The sequence below is a fragment of the Podarcis cretensis genome (genome assembly GCF_951804945.1).
Source record: "Podarcis cretensis genome assembly, chromosome: 9".
NCBI classification, from domain to species: domain Eukaryota; kingdom Metazoa; phylum Chordata; class Lepidosauria; order Squamata; family Lacertidae; genus Podarcis; species Podarcis cretensis.
In genome coordinates this window covers 1,086,735-1,099,962 of record NC_137178.1, presented here as the reverse complement: position 1 = coordinate 1,099,962, position 13,228 = coordinate 1,086,735, and the positions used below count along the sequence as shown (strand labels likewise).

The window sequence follows — 13,228 nt, the reverse complement described above, 5'->3', positions numbered from 1 at the left end:
TAAATCGAGCCAGCCAGGAACAAAAACGCAGGCAGGCAGGCACACCCTCCAACACAGCGGAAGGGAAGCCAACGGAAAGCCAACTTCAAAGCTAAACCTTTGCTACATGATAAGCTCATACGTGCAGCACAATTTACATACGGGTTTCCGCACTTTTACCTATGCCGAAGGGCCTTCTGGAAGGAAAACAGGACATCTGAGGCAGCCCAAAGACTCTCCGCACAGGTAAGATCCACAGGACAAAGCACCAAGCACAGTGTCCCTCTTCCTGCTAGAGACACACACAATTACACAGAGGGTATTTCAGAGCGAAACCCATCTAAAACATGTCACTGACTAAGTCCAACCGTCTGAAGTTTTCTTTAAAAACACAGGCGCTTGAAAAGTTTTGAAAAATTAACACGCAGCACATGGGCTCTCAAAACCCTCAGCAAGCAACAAAAAGCACAAACGGATACCATTTTAGAGCCTTAAGAAGAGTGCGACTGGACCAGACAAAAGGCCAACAACCGGTTAGGCCACCGTGGCCGGCCAAGCAGACGTCTTTGGGAACTCCGCCAGTTAAGACACAAATGTCCTCTCCTGGTGTCCTGGAGGCAGAAGGTGACCATCCTGAGCAGCAGCCACTGACAGCCTTATCCTCCTCTATGAATTTCTCTAGACCCTTTTCAGAACCATCCAAGTCAGCCCATCACTGCCTCCTGTGGGAGGAAATTCCAGTTTTAAAATTCTCCCCACTCCAGAGGTTGCTGCAAGCAAAGGCACAAGCGCAATGGCAGGGGGAAAGAAGCAGGTGCACAGCTCTTTTGCCCCATAGCTGTGGGGCAAAAGGGAATGGCAGTGTCTAGATATCCCATCTTAGATCATCAGCCCCAGGGTGTGGGATGGAGCTAAGCAGATCCTGCTCCGATCAGGGCCTGGATGGAAAACTGCCTGGCAGCCCCACATAAGCATTAGAACTGGGGTATAAACGGAATAAACTCTGCAATGTGGGAAAAGAAGGTTAATGTGGAGAAGTCAGGAGCAGCCCATCATGGTCAGAGGGCAAAGTGGCACCGCCTTCCACTGGCCCTGAAACAGATTGCAGGATTCCCCGGTTAGGGTCTTGGCTACTCTGCGGGGGCCAACCCGTGGGGGCCCTGTGGATGCTGATGGGCTCCAACTCCCATCATCCCTGACAAGAAGCTGTGCAGACTGGGGCTGAAGGCGGTTGGGAGTCCAACAGCACGCCTGATGAGGAACGGTTGAAGGAGTTGGGGGTGTTTAGCCTGGGAGTGAAGAGACTGAGCGGTGAGACGAGAGGCATCTTCAAGTATCTGCCAGCGATATTTCCACGCGGCTTGCTACAAAGTTACAGACGGGGCGCGGAAAGGCAACAGAATGACAGAACCATATGGCTGGAAGGGATCCCAAGGGTCATCTAGCCCAACCCGCTGCAACGCAGGGGTCAGGGCAGGAGCGGTTTGAAGGGTGCCTCCGAAACTTAGCAGCAGGGAACCCCAAAGCGAGGGGGGCTCCCAGCTCCCCCTTGGGTCTTCCTGTCCCGGGCACCCAGACTGGCACCCGCCGTGAGAAGAGGGTGAGGGCCAAAGGGGGGGGGGGGGCTTTGGGCCTGATCCAGCAGGCAGGTTCTTTTCTGGAGGAGAACTGCCTCTGATGTCAGAGGGGACCCAGGGAGCAGGAAATCCAGGGGGGGGGGGGGGAGAGAGAGAAACAGCGGGGGGGCTGCACCTACACCCCGAAAGAGGGAGACCCCAGAAGCCCCTTCCTCCCCGACCCCTCCTGCTCCAAGCCCCGCCCGGGGGGGGGACGGGGTTGACCCTCTGCCCCCCTCGGGAATGATGATGGGGGGCAGGGGGGCCCTCGGAATCCCACCCCCGGGGTCCTGGGGGCGAGGAGGGGTCCAGCGAGGGGGGAGGGGGCTGGAGAGGTTGCCATGGCGACCGAGTGGGGGTGGGGGTGAGGTGGGGGGCGGGCACCTGAGGGTGGGCCCCAGGCAGGCCGTGTCGGTGCTGTCCACCTCGCGCAGGATCCGCTCGTGCTCGGCCGCCGTCTCGGGGCTCTCCGGCTCCGCCATCTCTCCGCCCGGCCCGGCCGGACACAGGCAGGCAGCAGGCGGCCCGCCTAGGCCGCGCCCCCCTCCCAGCCGTAGCAATGGCAACGGCGCCGCACGGCCCGCCCGCCCCGACGCCGCGCCAGGCCTGCCGGGAAGTGTAGTCCTCAAGGGAGGCGGAGCGAGCCGGAGGAGCCACGCGATGCGCTTCCGCCGGACGTCGCCGGCCGCTCTAGGCCGAGGGGTCTCCGGGGCGAAGCAGTAGCGGCGCCTGCCGGACAGGAGGCGCAGTGCGGGCGCCGCGAGGCGAAAGCGGGTTTTGTGGCGGCTGCTCCGGATAGTAGTAGTAATAATAATAATAATAACAACAACAACAACTGCGGAAGGCAGTGGAAGACAGGAGGGCCTGGCGTGCTCTGGTCCAGGGGGTCACCAAGAGTCAGACACGACTAAACGACTAAACAACAACAACAATTATTATTATTATTATTATTATTATTATTATTAATACCCCGCCCATCTGGCTGGGCTTCCCCAGCCACTCTTGGCGGCTTCCAACAAAATATTAAATATAGAGAGGACAGGAGCTGGATGAGAGGCAGGCAGCCCAGGGCAGGAATGTCCTTCATTCACTGATTGTGATTCATGATTTATATAAACCACCCTCCACCCAAAGATGATGACGACGATCTGTTTCTGTACCCCGCCTTCTTCCCTGACTGGCTCACAATAAAAGCAAGAACCACCACAAACAGTGGGAAACCCAGAAAAAAACAATAATTAAAATACAATTAAGCATGATAGAATGAAAATGGTGTCCATAAATCTGTTGAAATCCTATGCTGAATAGAAATGCATAGCTTCAGGTACGTAGCCGTGTTGGTCTGACGCAGTCAAAATAAAAATAAAATAATAAAAACTGTCCACTAGCACCTTATAAACCAACAAAGTTTGTTCTGGTATAAGCTTTCAGCGTGCATGCACACAAAAGCTTATACCCAGAACAAACTTAGATGGTCCATAACAGACTACAATTCCCATCATCCCTAACCACTGGTCCTGCTAACTAGGGATCATGGGAGTTGTAGGCCAAAAACATCTGCAGGGCCGAGTTTGCCTATACCTGGTCTATAAGGTGCTACTGGACAATTTTTTATTTAGTTTTACTTTTATTGTTATATAAACCACTGAGCCTCCTGATCAGAAGGTTGGCGGTTCGAATCCACACGACAGGGTGAGCTCCCGTTGCTCAGTCCCAGCTCCTGTCCACCTAGCAGTTCGAAAGCACACCATTGCAAGTAAATAAATAGGTACAGCTGCAGCGGGAAGGTACCTTAAACACTGTTTCCATGCACTGCTCTGGTTCGCCAGAAGCAGCTTAGTCATGCTGGCCACATGACCCGAAAAAACTGCCTGCGGAGCAGACAAACGCCAGTTCCCTCAGCCTGTAAAGAGAGATGAGCATAGATAGTCAAAACAAAATAAAAAAATTCCTTCCAGTAGCACCTTAAAGACCAACTAAGTTAGTTCTTGGTATGAGCTTTCGTGTGCATGCACACTTCTTCAGATACACACGAAAGCTCATACCAAGAACTAACTTAGTTGGTCTTTAAGGTGCTACTGGAAGGATTTTTTTTATTTTGTCTTTACCTTTTAGAAATGTGTAATAAAAGCTGGACATGCACCTGCTTATAGCAGCTGAGATGAACATCAGCCTTTTTTGGGGGGGGGTGAACTCTGCAGCCCCATAGGAGAGCTGCACCCTAGCAGAGTCTCTGAGCAGGGCGAGATTCCAGGGGTTCCAGGCATTCTCCCAGGGTTCGTGTTCCCTTTGGAAACGAGCTGCAGCAGAGGCTGTGGCGTCTTTAGGATATATAGTTTATGTACACATATATCACCAACCTGAGCATAGATCAAACACTGTGCAATGGCATCAGGACCATGTTGGATGGTCCGCAAAAGCCAGATGGATTCCAGAACTATTGGGGGGGACAGACAGCTGCCGGTCTTCTTGGCCCCTCTGCTGCTGGCCGAGTTGGAGCTGTAGGTGGGGAGAACGTTGCTGCTGTTGCACCCAGGGCCTGATTGGGGTCTTCCTTTCAGGGCACCTAGCTGGTTGCTGAGAGAAGACGATGCTGGACTAGACAAGCCATTGGCAAGGTAGGTCTTATGTTCTTATGATCTGAAGTTAGGAATAAGCAAGCTTGCTGACAGTACTAAATTATTGAGGGTCATCAAAACAAAGAGAACGGGAAGAGCTCAAAAAGGACTTCTCTTGGCTGCTGTGGAGGAGATGGGCCCCCTTTGGCCTCATGCAACTGCAGGGCTTTTCTGAAAACAGGGCTTCCCAAACCTGGGTCTCCAGCTGATTTTGACTACAATTCCCATCATCCCTAGCTAGCAGGGCAGCGGTCAGGGATGATGGGAACTGTAGTCCAAAAACAGCTGGAGACCCAAGTTTGGGGAACCCTGACTAAAGTTATTGCTTTAACATGACAGAGTCGAGAGGCAGGCAATCCACCACAATTCCACACACACCAGTTTGGAGTAAGCTAAGTGATGATTTTATTAAGGAAGATGGGATGAGAAGAGAGAAGGAATGACTGGGTTACATGGCCAGGAAAACAGAAAGACATTTAGAAAATGGAGCCTCTATCTTGACGGCTAGTAGTATCTTGCCAATCAACTGAGCTCAGTATAGGCTCACCCGTGACAATGAACCTGAACGTCCAGCACTGCTCTGGACATGTGGCTTCTGTCCTGACCGCCTCTCTCTGAGGAAAGGGAGGTCCTTTTCAGTTACTCGTGACTACAGGACAGAGAGAGAAAGGCATTTACGACTACTTATTTCCTTGACATACTGTAATCAACTTTATGACTGTGCTTGCTAGTCAAAGAGCTCTTTGACCAGCAAACACAATCAGGCATCCCTCGTAAAGCATTAAACAGCCAATCTGCACGGCTAATGTGGTCAGGCAGAAATGAAACATCTTCCTCTGTTAAAGGCCAAATAAGCATTGCAGATGGCGGAAGCATGCGTGAAATCGGTAGTAACACTGAACCAATGAATGCTGAAAGCAAAACAACGTTGAGTGGGGCCAAACGCCATCGTCGCCCATGCCTCACAGGTCGGTCTCTCAATAAGGTGGGCAAGCTGCCTCTGGGATCTACAGGAGGCAATGCTCTTCTCCAGATGCGCCCTCCCATCACAGAGAGAGCCAGTGTGGTGTAGTGGTTAAGAGCGGTGGACTCGTAATCTGGGGAACCGGGTTCGCGTCTCCGCTCCTCCACATGCAGCTGCTGGGTGACCTTGGGCCAGTCACACTTCTCTGAAGTCTCTCTGCCCCACTCACCCCACAGAGTGTTTGTTGTGGGGGAGGAAGGGAAAGGAGATTGCGAGCAAGGTGGGCAAGCTGCCTCTGGGCGGATGTACTCTGGGAGGATGTCAATGCCCTTCTATACATGTGCCCTCCCTGTGCAACGCCATCCCTTCAGATGTCAAGGAAATAAACAACTATCTGACTTCTAGAAGACACCTGAAGGCCGCCCTGTATCGGGAAGATATTACTGTTTGATGTTTCAGTATGTTCTGATATATGCCGTGAGTCACCCAGTGTAGCTGGGGAAACCCAGCCAGATGGGCAGGGCATAAATAATAAAATTAATATGTAAAATGGTCCAGAGAAGCACAAATGCTATGCCAGCCTGGCCTCCCCACTGAGCTGGCCACGCCTTTATCCTTGTAGCTGAGACCCCCTTCCTTGTTGGGCCCAGGAGAGCCACCACTAGGCAGCAGCACCACCCCAACTGTTTTTTTTTTCTACCAAAGCCCCACAGGCACCATTCCCCTACGAGTGGCCCTGCTCCGTCCGCATTGTCAGAGGCAGCCATGCTTCTGAGTACCCACTCCTGGGGGAAAAGGGGTGTTGCACATCTGAGAGAGCAGGGTGGGTCCCCTTTGGCCTCATCCAGCAGGGCTTAGCTTCGTTCATCTCACAACGCTCTCAACCTTCCATCAGAAAGGCCTCAGGAGGACCACAAATGGGCTTCCGCTTCCAAGGAGGAATCCTACACAACCACATGCTCCTGGTTCTCTGCAAAGGGGGCAGAACCCCAGCAGATGCACTCACTGGGCAGTGGGAAGCTCACGGAACGGCTCAAGCAGACTGACCAGAGGCATCTCTAAAGAGCGGGAAATTGAAAGAGCAGCCCTGCACAGAATGAGGGCCTTTCATTGCCACCTTCTGCGATCCTCCAAGCGGCAGAACCATTTCTCCAGCTAGACTTTCTTTCCTTTCAGATCACACCCTCCCTCTCCTTGTGTGTGGAGCGCAAACTCTTCCCAGGTATTCCTCCCATCCTCCCCTCTTCCTGAGCTTGGAACCCTCCTCTCCTTCCTGAGAGAAGACTAGACAAGCCATTGGCAAGGTAGGTCTTATGTTCTTATGATCTGAAGTCAGGAATAAGCAACCTTGCTGATGGTACTAAATTACTGAGAGTCATTACTACTACTACTACTAATAATAATAATTTATTAAAACAAAAAGAGAAGGGGAAGAGCTCAAAAAGGACTTCTGTTGGCTGCTGTGGAGGAGATGGGCCCCCTTTGGCCTCATACAAGCGCAGGGCTCTTCTGAAGACAGGGCTTCCCAAACTTGGGTCTCCAGCTGATTTGGACTACAATTCCAATCATCCCTAGATAGCAGGGCCAGTGGTCAGGGATGATGGAAACTGTAGTCCAAAAACAGCTGGAGACCCAAGTTTGGGAAACCCTGACTAAAGTTATTGCCTTAAACATGACAGTCGAGAGGTAATAATAATAATAATAATAATAATAATAATAATTTTATTTATACCCCACCCTCCCCAGCCAAGACCAGGCTCAGGTAAACAACCCACCACAATTCCACACACACCAGTTTGGAGTAAGCTAAGTGATGATTTTATTAAGGAAGATGGGATGAGAAGAGAGAAAGAATGACTGGATTACATGGCCAGGAAAACAGAAAGACATTTAGAAAATGGAGCCTCTATCTTGACGGCTAGTAGTATCTTGCCAATCAACTGAGCTCAGTATAGTCTCACCCGTGACAATGAACCTTAACGTCCTGCTCTGGACATGTGGCTTCTGTCCTGACCGCCTCTCTCTGAGGAAAGGGAGGCTCTTTTCGGTTACTCGTGACTACAGGACAGAGAGAGAAAGGCATTTACGACTGCTTATTTCCTCGACATACTGTAATCAACTATATGACTGTGCTTGCTAGTCAAAGAGCTCTTTGACCAGCAAACACAATCAGGCATCCCTCGTAAAGCATTAAACAGCCAATCTGCACCGCTAATGTGGTCAGGCAGAAATGAAACATCTTCCTCTGTAAAAGGCCAAATAAGTGTTGCAGATGGCTGAAGCATGCGTGAAATCGGTAGCAATACTGAACCAATGAATGCTGAAAGCAAAACAACGTTGAGTGGGACCAAACACCATCGTCGCCCATGCCTCACATGTCGGTCTCTCAATAAGGTGGGCAAGCTGCCTCTGGGATCTACAGGAGGCAATGCTCTTCTCCACATGCGCCCTCCCATCACAGAGAGAGCCAGTGTGGTGTAGTGGTTAAGCTCATGGAATGGCTCAAGCAGACTGAGCAGAGGCATCTCTAAAGAGCAGGAAATAGAAAAAGCAGCCCTGCACAGAATGAGGGCCTTTCATTGCCACCCTCTGTGCTCCTCCAAGCTGCAGAACCATTTCTCCAGCTAGACTTTCTTTCCTTTCAGATCCCAGCCCAACTGGTCACCTTGTGGAAGGACTATGGTGGGTTCCTTGATGCTTGGGACACCAAGGTTACAGGGAAACCTTCCACATCCCTACCTCCCCTTGTGTGTGAAACACAAACTCTTCCCAGGTGTTCCTCCCATCCTCCCCTCTTCCTGAGCTTGGAACCCTCCTCTCCTTCCCCACAGCCCAGGCTCAGAACTTGGCAGATGCTTCCACAATATGCCAGGCTCTGAGTGGCAGGCCATGGCCGCTGCATCCAGAGAGAAAGCTGAACACAAGTCCTACAGAGGTGCAGCACAGAGCAGCAAAAGCCTAGGAGGTGCCGGGAGAAGAAGAAGGCTTGGCGCTTTTTATTCAGATATCGTAGAAGTCAACATGAGCCCCCGATTCAAAGGTGTTTGCGAGAAGAAGATCCAACAGCTTCTGGGAGGAGACGTCGCAATCCAGCAGTTCCCCATGTTCCTTCATGTACAGGAACGTCTTCCGCAGCTCCAGGTTTCCCGATTTGGTGCGAGCCTCTTCCTGCATATCCGTGTCCAGGGGACCTGAAAGAGAAGGCAAGAGGTGATTCCTGCATTGGAGGGCTCCTTCCAAGTCTTCAGTTCTATGGTTTTATGATTCATGGGGAGGGGAGCGAAGGGCCCATCAGCGGACTGCCAGCGAGATGATGGAACGGCTGGTGACGCCGGAAGCCAGACCAGCTGACAGACCCCAGACTCACCTGGCGCATAGCTGAGCACCCTGATGTCTGGCTCTTCTGCCGCTAGGACCCGGAACATCATGTCCCGGGCAGCTTTCCCAGTGCAGTAGAGGGCCCAAGTCTGGAAGGGTTTCAGAGCGCAGAGCGAGGAGACATTGACCACCGTTCGGCACAAGCCAGGCTCAGCAGGGAAGGCTTTCAGGAGGGAGGAGGTGAGGCACAGCGCAGAGGTGACGTTGAAGGCCAGGTAGGTGTTGACTTCGCCGGGGCTGGTGAAGTCCAAGAAGGATTTGGAAACATCGCCAAGAGAAGCTAGAAGAGAGAGAAGACCCCTGTTTGTTTATCCATAAGTGCTTCTTCAGACTAGACCAGCGGTTCCCGAAGCGGGGCTTGGGATTTTGTAGGGGGGCACAAGAAAACAAGGTGTGACAGGGTGACAGGAGCATTGGAGGTGTAAATGTATATCAGACTCTGTTGAATTAATTAAACAAAACAGTTTTAAATATGCAATTGTCACTGTTTGAAATTGAATTGAGTTATCTGTCCTAGTGGGCCACGCAAAGCGCTATTCTGACTGACGCCTTTATAGGATAGGGTAAGGAGGAACCGAGGGTGAGTTTGTGGAACTGGGGGGCAGTGGCCCAAAAGAGTTTGGAAACCACAGAACTGGAGGATGGGAACAGCCTCGCAGGCAGAAGCTCCCCATATCTGGGATAAGCCAAGCAGCTCAAAAGCAAAGCTTTTCAGATCATGCTGTAAGTGAAGAAAAGGCATAAATTGGGGACGAGAACAGAAAGTGAGGGAGGGAGGGAGGGAGGGAGGGAGGGAGGGAGAGCACATTAGGGGCACCACCCCAAACAGGATCACACAGAAACCTCATCCCTTTATACAGTACAGGCTATGGAGCTGGGAGACCTGTGGCTGGGAGATTAGGGTTCTCAAAGGTGAAGTGGGGGCCAACTGCTCAAGACCTGGCTGAGAAGGACTAACCCTTGCAGGAAGGGGGGGGCACCACCATTAAGAGACAGTGCAAAGGCAGAAGGATGCTTAGCACACACATACAAACACCTGCTTATAGGTGAAAGAGGAGAAGGGGGTGTGTTTTGGTCTCCAAGGGGGCTTTCCTTGCATGTCGGAGCCTACACAGCCAGGTGTGGTATCTCCCAGCACAAAGGGGCCGAGATGATCCACGGAAGAGGGCGGAGTCTGACACAAGCAACTAGGTGAACTAGGTGCCCAACGATCCCCCTGACTTGGAAGTTCCCAAGCGCTACACTTCCTCGTTTTTCTTCCCAGGAGCTGCAAACGGATCCAAATTGGGGGGGCTTGAATCCGCGCGCTTGTCATCTCCGCTACATTCCCACAGCAACAACCCCAAAGTTATGTTTGCTGTGGACCCCAAAACTACAGTGGTACCTCGGGTTACATACGCTTCAAGTTACATACGCTTCAGGTTACAGACTTTGCTAACCCAGAAATATTACCTCGGGTTAAGAACGTTGCTTCAGGATGAGAACAGAAATCGTGCTCTGGCGGCGCGGCGGCAGCAGGAGGCCCCATTAGCTAAAGTACTTAACCCGAGGAACCACTGTAATCCACAAGGCTCACATATCTCGCTTCAGTAACGGAATGTGCGTTCACCGCCTTCTCTTCCGCCCTCGGTGTCCCTCCTGGCGCTTTAGGAAGCAGAAAAGCCCGCTGCCACCAGGAACTTACAATCTCCCTTCCACGCGGAGGAAGAAAAAGAGGGAGGGGATGCAGAAGTAAACGAGGGAGGGGGGAAGCAAGGACACCCGCCTAGTGTGCTTTACGGCAGCGCGCGTGGATTTGGGGTCTTTGCAAAGACGGCCCCCGCTTAGCCCTTTCCCCGGGAACTGGCCTTTCTAAGGATGCCGAGCAGCCCCGGTCCCGCAGCTGCCTCCGGACCTGGAGGAGGAAGGCACTCTGCACGCGCTCAGGAGCGCCGCCCGCTCACCGGCGTTGTTGACGAGCAGCAGCCGCTCCAGCGGTCCGTCCCCGCGGAGCTCCCGGGCGGCGCGCCCCACGCGCTGCAGCCCCTCGTCCGAGGCCAGGTCGGCGGGCAGGCCGCGCACGCGGAGCGCCGGGCAGGCGGCGCGCAGCTCGCCCTCCAGCTGCTCCAGCGCGGCCGCCGAGCGCGCCACCAGCAGCAGCGCCGAGCCGGGCGCCAGGCGCGGGGCCAGCAGGCGCGCCAGGCTCCGGCCGAAGCCTCGCGAGGCGCCCGTCACGATGCCCACGGCGCGGCCCAGACCCGCCGCCGCCCGACCGCCCGCCTCTCCGTCCATGGCCGCTCGGGAAGCCGGCGCGCCACTCGGGCGCTTTTACGCACGGCGCTCCGAGGCGGGACCGGGCGCTGCACAGACCCCGCCCGGCCAAAGGAGGAGACGCGCGCCGGCTGCTTTTATGCCCACCGCCTAGAAAGGCGAATAATTCAGCTGTGTAGCAAATATGTACATCAATGCCCCAGTGAGCTCTGGCCAGGCCAGAATGTGCTTAATCTCCTTGGCATCCGAAAGTGAAACGAAGGCGGCTGGCGGGCGACGGGTCCTCCGCGCCCTGGTGCAAATCCCCGCCCTGGCTTCTCCTTTTTCTTCCTGGCTTTGGCTCCCTTTTGTTGTTTAGTCGTTTAGTCGTGTCCGACTCTTCGTGACCCCATGGACCAGAGCACGCCAGGCACTCCTATCTTCCACAGGCTCCCTAGGTAATCCAATCAAGTGACCATTAACAGGTAACCTGCCAGACAAGAGATAAACAACACACTCAGATTTCTGTGATGTATCTGGGGGTGGTCTTAGGTTACACCCCTTCTGTGGTGTATGTATGATGTTTCTGGGTGTGGTCTTGGACTCCAGGGCAGGCAATTTAAAGGGCGGGCACACCTTTGTTCTGGGTCCTCCTGCGTGTGAGGAGAGCACCCTGTTGCAACAGTTTAATAAAGATCAGGCTTCTTAGCTGCTTTGCTACTCAATATTCTCTCACTTAAGGACTCTATATGGGCTCTTGGGTACCCCATAAGGGAAGAGGGGCAGATTTTGTTTACAACACTGTAGATACCAATGCGGGAGAGACATGTGTTGTTGCAGCCGGGGCAGGTGAAGGCGCCCAGTTGTGCTGCTGCAGATGCGCCAGGGCGTCTCTTCTCTCTGCGCTCCTCCCAGCGGCCATTCCTCCTCTGGACACTGCTGTGGACACACAACTTGACTGTCTGTTTGCAGGCACTGCAAGGGATTCCCCCAAAGAGGGCTTGATGTTGCCAGCCGCCATGTCTCGTTTGCAGACATTTTTGTGACGCAGAATGGGCCTGCCAGTGGGCCAGGTGCCTGAAGCCAGCAGGAACTTCTACCCGACTTTTCTGATTCAGAGAGTGACCTGAGCTCAGGTTGACAAACAGAGCAGATAAGGCCAAAGCAAACAAAGCTGATGCATAGAAGGTCAAGGACACATGGGAGGCCTTGGGAGCCAGCCGTGCAATGGTGCTGCCTCCTTAGGACTTCCGGGTTAGCGCCTCCGGCAATGGCGGAGCTCCTCCGATCGGGAGGAACCGGCTCCGTGAAAAACAGGGTCTGACCGCCACGGCGACGGCGGAGACCCTTAGAAATCACAGACGGGAGAAGTCTGTGAACCTGGGATTCGGCTGGCACCTTCAGCGCCCCCCTGCTCGCGGGGAGACCCGGTATCGGGAATCCGGAGCGACGTGGGGTGAGAGGCGTGGTGCTTTGAATTGACCGCTTATTTCACGGAGCGAAGCCGCATTGCCGCTGTCGGAGAGTGCTGACTTTTTTCCTGTGGACAATTGAATTCTAAACAACAACCCGTAAGTAGAACGGGAAATTGAGCTTTTAAATAATTTAATTTGGCACCGAACGGGGAAAGTCTAAACAGGAAGTCCACCTTCCCTTTCTGTAAATAGACTGAAGCAAAGTAGTTATTAACTAAGGTTTTGGAAAGTCTCACATAAAACTCCACTGATTGAAACCATCAATTCCGACCAAGTGAACTTGCAGGAGAATGTGGAAAATTAAAAATTGAAGTATCACGTCTCTGAACCGGGGAACGGTTTGCAAAAAGTCCATCGACGGTAAACAGGACAAATTTGACAGCTAGCTTTAAATTGACAGCTAGCTTTAATTTGACAGCTGGCATTAATTTGACAGCTAGCTTTAAAAGAAAGACATTGTTTCTATTGTCTGCTTCTGCACTTAAAAAGAAGAAAAAGTAACTGGGAACTGTTACTAATTTACTTTTGGAATTGTGCTGGAAAGGATTGATACAAATTGAGACTGCTTCCCTCTAGAGGGAGTTTTGGGACATTGTTACAAGTGTGCAGCTGCGAAATTGGTCTGAAGATAAGGACTGTGAGAAACTAGTTTTGACCTTGAATATCTTAGGAATGTCGGTAAAGGAAGAAGTAGCGTCTGTTCTGAATAGGACAATTTATCTGCTGGGAAAGCTGCATAAACAGATAGATGTCATGGCTACTAATATTCATCTCTTGGGAACAAAAGTGGGCATCAGCATAGAAGTCGACAAGAACCCGGCACAAGAATCTTTCTTAACTGAACAAATTGATGAATTAGAGAAGGAGAAAGTTGCTGTTGTTGAATATAAAGCAAATAATGGGGGAGCCTTAACCCTAAAGAGGCAAATGGAGGATTACAACTTGAGGCCTTATATGACTGTATTTAGG

The 13,228-nt window shown here is 52.4% G+C and overlaps 2 protein-coding genes and 1 long non-coding RNA gene across 3 annotated transcripts in view; 1 reads left to right on the top strand and 2 right to left on the bottom strand.

Moving 5' to 3' along the window:
* EXOC6B (exocyst complex component 6B) overlaps positions 1 to 2,115 on the bottom strand; it is a 225,406-nt gene extending 223,291 nt beyond the window's left edge. Inside the window, exon 1 of the mRNA XM_079990810.1 lies at positions 1,980 to 2,115. Within this exon, the coding sequence (XP_079846936.1) occupies positions 1,980 to 2,077 (98 nt within the window). The 5' untranslated portion in view covers positions 2,078 to 2,115. The remainder of the gene's footprint in view (positions 1 to 1,979) is intronic.
* A 2,456-nt stretch (positions 2,116 to 4,571) lies between these two features.
* LOC307223810 lies at positions 4,572 to 8,077 on the top strand. The gene is made up of 3 exons (XR_013842279.1): positions 4,572 to 5,281; positions 6,191 to 6,399; positions 7,951 to 8,077. It is a non-coding gene; the product is annotated as an uncharacterized lncRNA (long non-coding RNA).
* Positions 6,973 to 10,841, bottom strand: SPR (sepiapterin reductase). The gene is made up of 3 exons (XM_079990113.1): positions 10,499 to 10,841; positions 8,545 to 8,835; positions 6,973 to 8,368 (listed from the first exon to the last, which is right to left on the bottom strand). Exons 1-3 carry the CDS (start codon positions 10,824 to 10,826, stop codon positions 8,178 to 8,180), a joined length of 810 nt encoding a protein of 269 aa, XP_079846239.1. The 5' UTR covers positions 10,827 to 10,841; the 3' UTR covers positions 6,973 to 8,177.
* Between the last annotated feature and the right edge of the window lie 2,387 nt (positions 10,842 to 13,228).

Coding starts and splice junctions, on each gene's coding strand:
- SPR (XM_079990113.1), bottom strand. CDS start 10,826: ATGGACGGAGAGGCGGGCGGTCGGGCGGCGGCGGGTCTGGGCCGCGCC. Junction 8,836..10,498: donor GCTGCTCGTCAACAACGCCG/GTGAGCGGGCGG, acceptor TCTCTCTTCTAG/CTTCTCTTGGCGATGTTTCC. Junction 8,369..8,544: donor GGTGCTCAGCTATGCGCCAG/GTGAGTCTGGGG, acceptor CTTCTCTTTCAG/GTCCCCTGGACACGGATATG.